The sequence below is a fragment of the Hevea brasiliensis genome, chromosome 9, assembly GCF_030052815.1.
Source record: "Hevea brasiliensis isolate MT/VB/25A 57/8 chromosome 9, ASM3005281v1, whole genome shotgun sequence".
In the NCBI taxonomy this organism is placed as follows: Eukaryota; Viridiplantae; Streptophyta; class Magnoliopsida; order Malpighiales; family Euphorbiaceae; genus Hevea; species Hevea brasiliensis.
This window is the reverse complement of record NC_079501.1, coordinates 82,183,551-82,195,131: the sequence shown is the minus strand read 5'-3', so window position 1 is coordinate 82,195,131 and position 11,581 is coordinate 82,183,551. Positions and strand designations below refer to the sequence as shown.

Sequence of the window (11,581 nt, the reverse complement as noted above, 5' to 3'; positions counted from 1 at the left end):
TTCTAAACGTTCTAACTGTCCGGACTGACACTAGTCACCGGAACAGTAGAATGTACGGAATGACTACAGTGAGGGTGTTACAATATGGCTACCTTTATCTCATTCATGAGAAATCGCAATCACTGGGCATTTTCAAAAGTTACAAAGCTAAAGTTGAGAATCAACTCAACAAAAAGATTAAAAGCGTTAGATCTGACCATGGTGGTAAATACTATGGCAGATATGACGGATTAGGCGAACAATGTCCAGGTCCATTTGCTAAATTGCTAGAGGAATGTTGTATCGTCTCATAGTACACTATGCCAGGTTTGCCCACTATGAATGGTGTTACTGAAAGACGAAACAAAACACTTAAGAATATGGTAAGGAGTATGATCAGTCATTCTACCTTACCTGAATCACTCTAGGGAGGGGCATTAAAGACTGCAGCATATACACTCAATAGAGTACCAACTAAGGCAACTGAAAAGACCCCTTATGACCTTTGGACAGTTAAAAAGCCTAGTCTAAAGCACCTTCATATTTGGGGATGTCCAACTGAGGTAAGACCTTATAGACCAAATAAAAAAAAAAAAACTAGACTCCAGGACTATCAGTTGCTATTTTATTGGATACTCTGAAAGATCCAGGGGTTACAAATTTTATGATCCCATGACTAAGTCCATTTTTGAGACAGATAATGCTCGGTTCTTTGAGGATGTTGAGTTTGAGGGGGGAGAAAGACTTAAGGACTTTGTCTTTGAAGAGGAATATGTCGATATTCCTTTAATTGCTATGGACAATGACCAGGAACAATTTCATATACCCGACATAGTTCAAGAAGCAACTCCAGATCAAGACAATGTCATTGATCCTCGTACTCAACCTTAAGAAGTTGTTCCAGAAGAGCAAACTCTACAGCCTCAAGGACCATTGCCATTAAGGAGGTCCACTAGATAAAGGAGAAATGTGATTCCAGATGATTATATTGTGTTTCTCCAAGAACATGATGTTGACATTGGTGTGATGGAAAATGGAAAATGATCCAATCAATTTCCATCAAGCCATGGAAAGTTCCAATTTTCAAAAGTGGAAAGATGCCATGAATGAAGAAATTAAGTCTATGAAGGATAATGACATATGGGATCTTGTCCCATTGCCTGAAGGTATGAAGCCCATTAGTTGTAAATGGATATCTAAAACCAAGAGGGATTTAAAGGGCAATGTGGAGAGGTACAAGGCACGTCTTATTGCTAAAGGCTTTACACAGAAAGAAGGCATCGATTATAAAGAGACTTTTTCTCCAGTTTCATCGAAAGACTCTTTTAGGATTATAATGGCATTAGTGGCATATTTTGATCTTGAGCTACATCAGATGGATGTTAAGACAGTGTTTCTCAATGGCGACATTGATGAGACAATTTATATGGTGCAACCAGAAAACTATGTATCAGGTGATGCAAAGTCAATGGTTTGTAGATTAAACAAATCCATCTATGGGCTTAAGTAAGCGTCTCATCAATGGTATTACAAATTTCACTAAGTCGTTGTCTCATTTGGTTTTGAGATGAATTTGGTTGATGATTGCATATACCACAAATTTAGTGGGAGTAAGTATATTTTCTTATATGTCGATAACATATTGCTTACCAACAATGATATAGGATTGTTGTAAGAGACCAAGAGATTTCTAGCAAGAAAGTTTGTGATGAAAGATCTTGGTGATGCAACTTTTGTATTAGGGATCCAGATACATCGGGATCGCTCTTGAGGTATCCTTGGATTATCCCAAAAGGCCTATATAGAAAAGGTTCTCAAGAGATATGGCATGCAAGATTGTAAACCAGGTGATACCCCTGTGGCTAAAGGAGACAAGTTCAGTCTTGTACAATGCCCTAAAATGCTTTTGAGGAAAAAGAAATGCAAAAGGTTCCTTATGCATCAGCAGTAGGAAGTCTAATGTATGCTCAGGTTTATACGTGTCCAGATATTGCGTACATAGTTGGAATGTTGGGCAGATATTTAAGCAATCCTGGAATGGATAATTGGAAAGCAGCAAAACGAGCCATGCGGTATCTACAGAGAACAAAACATTACATGCTCACATACAGAAGGTCGGATAAGTTAGAGATCATTGGGTATTCAGACTCCGACTTTGTAGGATGTCAAGATAGCATGAAATTTACATTAGGCTATATCTATTTGCTTGCTGGAGGAGCTATCTCATGGAAGAGTGCTAAACAGACAATCATAGCTTCTTCCACCATGGTAGATTGGAATAGAAAGACCACTTAAAATTTTCTGTGCCAATAAGTCAATAGTCTTGTATTCCAACAACAACAGGAGTTCAAGTAAGTCAAAGCACATAGACATTAAATTCCTAATTGTTAAAGAAAGAATTCAAAGTGGTCAGGTTTCTATAGAGCATATTGGCACAAACTCCATGGTCGCGGATCAGCTTACTAAGGGATTGCCACCCAAGGTCTTTCATGGGCATACTTCTCATATAGGTGTCATGTCTTTTGAGGATATTCAGTTTTAGTGGCAGTTTGTATTTTTGGTTTTCTATTATAGACACATTTTCAGTTTTCAGTTTATGGATATTTTGAGGATATTTTCTGCAGAAATAAAATTTCTTTCAGTTATTCACACTTTGATTTTGTTATGGTTTGATCTCATTAAGGTTTAAAGTGGACCAGTTGAAAATAGACATGTTCAGATCACATTGCATGTGATTTTCATGCTACACATCCATACTTGATCTATGTCATTTGATTATGTTAATATACGTGATTAGGGATGGACTTAGTTACGACATGTGTAACGAAAGTTGCCTTAGTTCTATGTTGGCCTAATTGATGGACGAGATTGTTTGGAAATGCCTTTGAATCATGATAGTAAAATTTTGAGCTCATAAGGTTATATTATGACATACAATTATAAAGTGATATATGATATATACATATATCACTTTATAATTGTATGTCATTGAGATTTACAATAATTGATGTTATTGAAGGAGCGGAAGCATGAAAAACACAAGTTTATATCATTGAATTCAAAAATTTTTCACCTAGGGTCACATGTATCATGCAAGATTTATTTTTATTTATTTGATTTCAATGATAAACAGCATATTAAAACTCTTTTAACATGTTTTTGGATCTACATTTGCCATTTAAGATTTTAGAATTAATCAGATTAATATTAAGAACCTTAGATTAGATCAAGAACAAGTGCACTAACTTCTTGATACACTGCAGTGTGTTTATCACCTTTGGGATGCGTCTTTAGGACACCAGATGTTGTCCCTCTAGCTTGTCCACACCAAGATCACCTATGGCAGCCCTTGAACAGCTTCTAAAGCTTTTTCTATGAATTAGAAAATCAAGTTTTGCCTTTTGAGAGATTACAGATGTAAACAGGACACTAGAAACAATTTCTAGTATCTTTAATTCAAGAGATTGTTTGCTAATCTCTTTGAAATGATGAGAGATGAAGAAGAAGAGAAGGGAGAGGAGCCAAGGGTGGTGGCACCTTTTTGAGAATGAGCAGATTGTGTAATTTGTTCTTACATCCTTACACTTATATAGCTAGGTCACCACTTAAAACCCTTGCCTCATGTCACATTCTAATTGGTTCTAGGTTTAATTGACCCAATCACATTGTGCCAAGTGTCAAACCTATATTTAATCTTAATTTTAATCATCTTATATGATTAAAAGACATTTGGCAAGCTTATGTGTAGCGCCATGTGTCACCATCTCATGGTGCCACATGTCACCCTGTGAAATGACCAAAATACCCCTGTGTCTTCATTTTAAGTTCTCAATCCAAAATAATTATTTCTCTTATTCCAATCAATTTATATCAAAAATAAATAAATTAATTAATCTCTATTAATTAATTTCTCATTAATTAAATTCATATTTAAACACTTTAAATATAAATTTAACTTATACTATACATCCAATAACCTAGATTTGGTTTCAAGCCATGCTAGGGACTTTGCAATTTAATTGCAAACCAAACCTATTTAATTAATCAATTAAACTCTTTAATTAATTAATTAAATCATATTTAATTTGGTGATTACTTGTGTATGTGTGTGACTTACTAGGCTCATCACTAATTGGCAATGAGACATGATATCAACTCTTAATATCATCAGAACTCTTTCTTACCATAAATGATTTCTCTAAATCATTTATGCACCTCATAGACCATGGTTAACACCTAGCATAGCATGCCATGGCCACCCAATTAGTAATAAGGTTTACCTTAATTGAACCTATAATCATATGTTACCATGCACTAGAATCTCTCTGTTACAAAATCCCAACTCAAGCTGGAGTCATGGTTTGTGTCAAATCCCATTTGCTATGAATATTATGTTCTCTTTTAATTCCAGTTCTTGATTAAAAGATTTTCTCATCAGAAACTCTTTTCTGATTAAATCTATCTGTCCTGGCCAGGAACTTGAAACATCAAGAACAATTAAATGAACTTAGGATTTTATCCCTATTTACTTAGAGGAACAGATTCCATCTTGATCAACACCTACCTTCATATATAACTAGTAGGAGCCAACACATGCTCATATACCCATACACAGTACAAGTATGAAAGCAGTATCAAACTCAAACCACCTATATACAAGATAACTATGCTATCTCAGGTCTAAAGATTATATGCACTGATATGATTTATGACAATACATTGACAAGAGTAAACTCCATGTGCTTGTCATAAGTGTCACTGGTTCGGCCTACTTATCATGTATAAGTGCCTATAATGTTTGTTATATGGCATGAGACTCACCATTCCATCTTATTTATATCTCATATAAATAACTTGGGAACAAATATGAATACAATCTTACTGGATAAGTCATGTCCTTATTGTGAAGTATCCTCGATTGTGAACCTATTTATGATACTTTGTGCTAGAAATACTGTCACTCATATTCTTAACAACTTAAGAATAGAATTTCTAACAAAATATCAATGGACCTTTTCTATTACACATAAATATATTATGTAAACGGAAAAATAAAAATGCATTTTATTAATAAAAGATGTACAAGATACATACTAAATGATATGCTCTAGGGCATACTACTAACAATCTCCCACTAGCACTAGAGCCATTCATTATAATATCTTAGACCCATCTTCTCAAGATGTCGGTCTAGCTGAGTTTGTGACATAGGCTTAGTGAATGGATTAGCTGGATTTTCAGCTGATGCTATTTTCTGCATGGCTACATCGCCTCACCCAACTATTTCTCTGATAATGTGGTAGCGCTTTTCTATGTGTTTGGATTTCTGGTGAGACTGGGATTCCTTAGCCTGTATGACTGCTCCATTGTTGTCACAGTAAAGTGGAACTGCTAACTCAATGGAAGGAACTACTGCAAGTTCTATCATGAACTTCTTTATCCAAACAGCTTCCTTTGCAAAGATTCGATGCAAAGAATATACTCGACCTCGAGTGGAATCTGCAATGCACTGCTTGGAACTCTTTCAACTGACTGTACCTCCATTATAAATGAACACATATCCAGATAGACTTTTTATCATCGATATTTGATTGGAAATCAGAATCAGTATAACCATCCAATTACACGTCTCCACCTCCATATATTAAGAATAAATCTTTAGTTCTTCTCAAGTACTTAAGGATATTCTTGACAGCTATCCAGTGTTCCAAACCTAGATTGGATTGATACCTGCTAGTCAAACTAACGGCATATGCGATATCCGGCCTAATACACAACATTGCATACATCAAACTTCCAATAGCTGAAGCATATGGAATCCTGGCCATTTTATCTCCTTCTTCAGGTGTCTTTGGAGATATCTCTTTAGAAAGGTGGATACTATGTCTCACTAGTAACAATCCTCTCTTGGAATCAAGCATGTTAAACCTCTTTAACACCTTTTCCAAGTATAGACTTTAGGATAAACCAATTATTCTTTTCACTCTATCTCTATAGATGCGAATCCCAAGAATATAGGTTGCCTCCCCCTAAGTCTTTCATGGAGAATGTATTTGACTCATACCTTTACAGTTGTCAACATACCTGTTTCATTACCCATCAACAATATGTCATCCACATATAAGACAAGGAAAGTGATAGCACTATCACTAACCTTCTTATATACACATGGCTCATCCTCATTTTTTATAAAACCAAATGACTTAATGGCTTCATCAAAGTGGATGTTCCAACTCCTCGAAGCTTGTTTCAACCTATAAATGGATCACTTTAGCTTGCATACCTTGGAACCATCTTGGGATTCAAAACCCCTAGGTTGTTCCATGAAAATGTTTTCTTCAATGTATCCATTGAGAAAAGCTGTTTTGACATCCATCTGCCAAATCACATAATCATAGTATGCAGCTATTGCTAATAGAATCCTAATTGATTTAAGCATGGCAACAGGCGAGAAAGTCTTCTCATAGTTGATTCCTTGCCTTTGGCGAAACCCTTTCGCTACTAGCCTTGCCTTATAGGTCTCTACCTTTCCATCAGAACTAATTTTCTTCTTGAAAACCCATTTGTTCCCTATAGGTACAATACCTTCAGGTGGGTCAACAAGATCCCAAACTTGATTCTTATACATGGAATCAATTTCGGATTTCATAGCATCAATCCATTTTGAAGAGTCTATATCTGATATAGCTTCTTCATAAGTAAGTGGATCATCTCCATGATCTACTTCTTCATGAGTAGACAACTCTTGTTCTTCTTCATGAAGGAAGCCATATCTCACTGGTGGGTGAGATACCCTGGTTATTCTACAAGGAACAGTTATAGATGTTTCATCAATAGGTGTAGATTGACTAGATGGATCTATATCCATTTGATCTGTTGGTTGGTCAAAATTCTCCAATTCTAACTCTATTTGCCTTCCTTTGCCTCCTTCTTGAACAAACTGTTATTCAAGAAATGTGGCATCTCTACTTATCACAACCTTTTGTGATGTAGGCAAATAAAAATAGTATCCAAAACTATATTTTGGATATCCAACAAATCAACCCTTTTCTGATCTGGTTTCCAATTTAGCAGTATTCAGCTTTTTGATATAAGCTAGACAACCCCAAATCTTAACATGCTTAAGACTTGGTTTTCTTCCATGCCATATCTCATAAGGTGTGGAAGAAACTGATTTTGATGGAATCGTATTCAGAATATACAAAGCTGATTCTAATGCAAATCCCCAAAAGGAGATTGGCATATCAGTGTAGCTCATCATACTACGTACCATATCCAATAGGGTACGATTTTTCCTTTTAGATACACAATTCAGCTGTGGTGTTCCTGGAGGAGTCAGTTGGGAAACAATGCCATGCTCTCTCAAGTATTCATCAAATTCAGTACTCAAATATTCACCTCCACGATCTGATTGAAGAGCTTTAATACTCTTTCCTGTTTGATTTTCTACTTCAGATTTAAATTCTTTGAACTTTTCAAAGGATTCATGTTTGTATTTCATCAAATACAAATACCCAAACCTTGATTTATCATCAGTAAAGGTAATAAAGTAATGAAAACTGCCTCTAGCCATTTTCTTAAATGGACCACATACATCACTATGTATTAGCTCCAAAATATTTTCAGCTCTTAGCCCTTGTCCAACAAAAGGTGATCTAATCATTTTGCCCTGAAGGCAAGATTCACAAGTTGGAGTAGGCTCAGAGGCCAATGAGGATAGAATCCTCATTTTCTCCAGTTTTGCAATCCTATCTTCTGTAACATGACCTAACCTTAAGTGCCAAATATATTTTGAACTTGAGTTGATTTTCACCATGGCATTGCATTCATTTAGATCACTTGTATTCATTTTGTGTTTGTCATTATTATTCAAATAATAAAGACCATCATTCATATAACCTGAACCAATATATTTATTTTCAAAATAAATATTGCAAACATCATCTGTGAACTGAAATTCATAGCCATTTTTAGTTAAACTAGATATAGAAATGATGTTCTTAAAAGCATCAGGTACATATAAAATATTATCCAAACACAAAACATGTCCAGACATGTAAAAAGATTTAGATCTTATGGCTAAAGCTTCAACAGTTGAACCATTGCCAATCCGAACTCTAACATCTCGAGAACGCAAGCTGTTACTATTCGCTAGTTGCTGCATATCATAGGAAATGTGAGAACTGGCACCAGTATCTAAAACCCAAGCTGTAGATGAACTATGAGTATCATCAGAATCTAAATAACAAAATATAGACATACCTTCCGAAGGTCTATCCTTCTTGTCCTTCAGAGAAGCAAGATACTCGCGATTCCTTTTCCAAAGGCCCATCCTTCTGGCAGTGGAAACACTTTCCTTTGCCTCCATCAGCTTTAGTCTTCCCTTTCTGTTTATCTATTTTCTTAGAAGGACCAGGAATCTGAGGTTTCTTTTTCTTATTGCCCTTGTTCTTATTGTACTTTCCAGCAGAAGAAGATGCAATCAAAGCTACCTCTTTTCCTTTATTGCCCGACATATTCTTTTGGGCAATAACCAGTATGTTGAGTAAACCAGCCAAGGTGCATTCCTGTTTAGTCATAAGGAAAATTGTCACAAAATTCCCAAAAGACTCAGGAAGGGACTGAAGGATTAAATCCGTCTGTAGTTGGAAATCTATGTTGAAGTCAAGATGTTCCAACTACTCAATCAGCCAAATCATCTTGTGGACATGATCCTCAACATTCTGTCCCTCAGACATCCTCATGCGGAACAGCTATCTAGATATCTCATACCTAGCATTCCTGCTGTGCTCACCATACAACTTGTGTAGGTGAAGGAGGATCTCATTCGCATTTGCATGTTTTCATGCTGCTTCTGTAACTCATTATTCATAGAAGTAAGCATGTAACACTTAGCTCTCATATCATGCTCCTTCCACTTGTCCAAAGTTTCATGTTCCTCTGGAGTGGCCTCTGCAGGTAAGGGACTAGGAACATTTGAGTCTAGAACATATCCTATATGTTCAAGGTTCAGGACAAGTTTCAAATTTCTTAGCCAATCAGACAGATTAGGTCCTGTCAACCTATTGCGATCAAGTATGCTTGCAAGGGTATTGGATGGTGGTGGTTGTTTTATGCTCATTATTATCAGAAAATTAACTGTAGAAAATAACCAAATTAATTAGTAAATGTATCATGTAATTAACCAAAATGATTATGGTCTTTTAATCAAATGGGTCCTCCCACTAACTTAGCGAATCCTACACTTCCAAAGTAGAAAACGGAAACCCTAGTTAGATGGATTTCTAGTGGGTGATTGAATTCTTATAATTTTATTGATCATCCTCAGGTACATCCATTATTGGAATTACAATAAACTATAAGTGAGCAACTCCTTGCCCATCATATCTCATGTGAGGTTCAATCCTTTACCTAGCCCCTAATGCTCAAAATCTCAGGTACATTCATTATTAACTTATCTTGCATTAGTTAAGTTGATCCCATTGAGCCAGTAATTCAACTCAACTCAACTCAACTCAACTAAGCCTTTATCCCAAAAATTTGGGGTCGGCTATATGGATTCTCTTTCTCCACTCTGAACGATTTTGGGTTAAATCCTTAGAAATGTGTAATGCTTCTAGGTCATGTTGTACTACTCTCCTCCAAGTCAATTTAGGTTTACCCCTTTTTTTCTTTCTATCCTCTAACCTAATGTGCTCTACTTGTCTAACTGGAGCCTCTGTATGTCTACGCTTCACAGGACCAAACCACCTCAATCTCCCTTCTCTCAACTTATCTTCAATTGGCACCACTCCTACCTTTTCTCTAATACTCTCATTACGGACTTTATCTAGTCTAGTATGGCCACTCATCCACCTTAACATTCTCATCTCTGAAACTCTTATCTTAGATGCATACGACTCTTTCAGCGCCCAACACTCACTACCATATAACATAGCCGGTCGTATGGCTGTATGGTAAAATTTTCCTTTCAATTTATTGGGAATCTTACGATCACATAAAACTCCTGTGGCACGTCTCCATTTCAACCATCCAGCTTTAATCCTATGTCTAACATCCTCCTCACATCCCCCATCTACTTGAAGGACTGAGCCTAGATATTTAAAATGATTACTTTGGGGCAATATCACTCCATTCAAACTAACTCCTTCCCTATCACCAGTTTGGCCTTCACTGAACTTGCAATGCATGTATTCTGTCTTCGTTCTACTTAACTTAAAACCCTTTGACTCTAGAGTACTTCTCCAAAGTTCTAGCTTTCTATTGACTCCTTCTCGTGTCTCATCTATTAGAACAATATCATCCGCAAACATCATGCACCAAGGAATACTCTCTTGTATATGTTTCGTCAGTTCATCTAAAACTAAAGTAAAAAGGTAAGGGCTTATGGCTGATCCTTGGTGTAATTCAATTGAGATCGGAAAATCTCTTGTGTCCCCTCCCACTGTGCGCATAATAGTAGTTGCTCCTTCATACATATCTTTCAATACTTGTATGTACCTAATAGATACCCTCTTTTGTTCTAACACATTCCATAAGACCTCTCTTGGAACACTATCATAAGCCTTCTCCAAATCAATAAAAACCATGTGTAGATCTTTCTTCACATCTCTATATTTCTCCATCAAGCTTCTAATGAGAAAGATCGCTTCCATAGTTGAGCAATGGCATGAAACCAAATTGATTGAGAGAGATAGAAGTATCATGACGTAGTCGATGCTCCACAACTCTCTCCCATAACTTCATAGTATGGCTCATGAGTTTAATTCCCCTATAGTTTGAACAACTCTGTATGTCTCCTTTATTTTTAAAAATAGGTACTAAAATACTCTTCCTCCATTCATCAGGCATTTTCTTTGAGTTTAGAATCTTATTAAATAATTTAGTTAACCATGCCACTCCCATATCTCCCAAATACTTCCACACTTCAATTGGTATTTCATCGGGTCCACAGGCTTTACCCACTTTCATTCTCTTAAGTGCTTCCTTTACTTCTAAAGATCTAATCCTTCTAGTATAATTCACATTCTTTTCTATTGTTCTATAATCTATATTCACACTATTACCATTTTGACTATTATTAAAGAGATCATTAAAATAATTTCTCCATCTTTCTTTAATGTCCTCATCTTTCACCAACACTTTTCCTTCTTTATCCTTAATGCACCTAACTTGATTGAGATCTTGACATTTCCTTTCTCTCCTTCTTGCTAATTTATAAATATCTTTCTCCCATTCTTTAGTTCCAAGTTTCTCAAATAACTTTTCAAATGCCTGTGCTCTTGCTTGACTAACTGCCTTTTTTGCCTCTTTCTTTGCTATCTTGTACTGTTCATATGCCTCATTATTATCACATTTAGGTAATTTCTTATACCATTCCCTTTTTCTCTTCACTACCTTTTGTACTTCCTCATTCCACCACCATCTCTCTTTTGAGGGTGGTCCATGTCCTTTATACTCTCCAAGTACTTTTCTAGCTACTTCTCTAATCTTTGATGCCATCTGTATCCACATATCATTGGCCTCCATATCCAGCTTCCATACTTCGGACTTGAGAAGCTCATTTTTGAACTTCACTTGCTTTACTCCTTTGAACTCCCAC

At 36.1% G+C, this 11,581-nt stretch overlaps 1 protein-coding gene across 1 annotated transcript; it reads left to right on the top strand.

Moving 5' to 3' along the window:
* Nucleotides 1-1,899: 1,899 nt before the first annotated feature.
* LOC131182914 (secreted RxLR effector protein 161-like) lies at nucleotides 1,900-2,274 on the top strand. The gene has a single exon (XM_058152349.1). The coding sequence runs from the start codon at nucleotides 1,900-1,902 to the stop codon at nucleotides 2,272-2,274; it is 375 nt and encodes a 124-aa protein (XP_058008332.1).
* The last annotated feature ends 9,307 nt before the right edge of the window (nucleotides 2,275-11,581 follow it).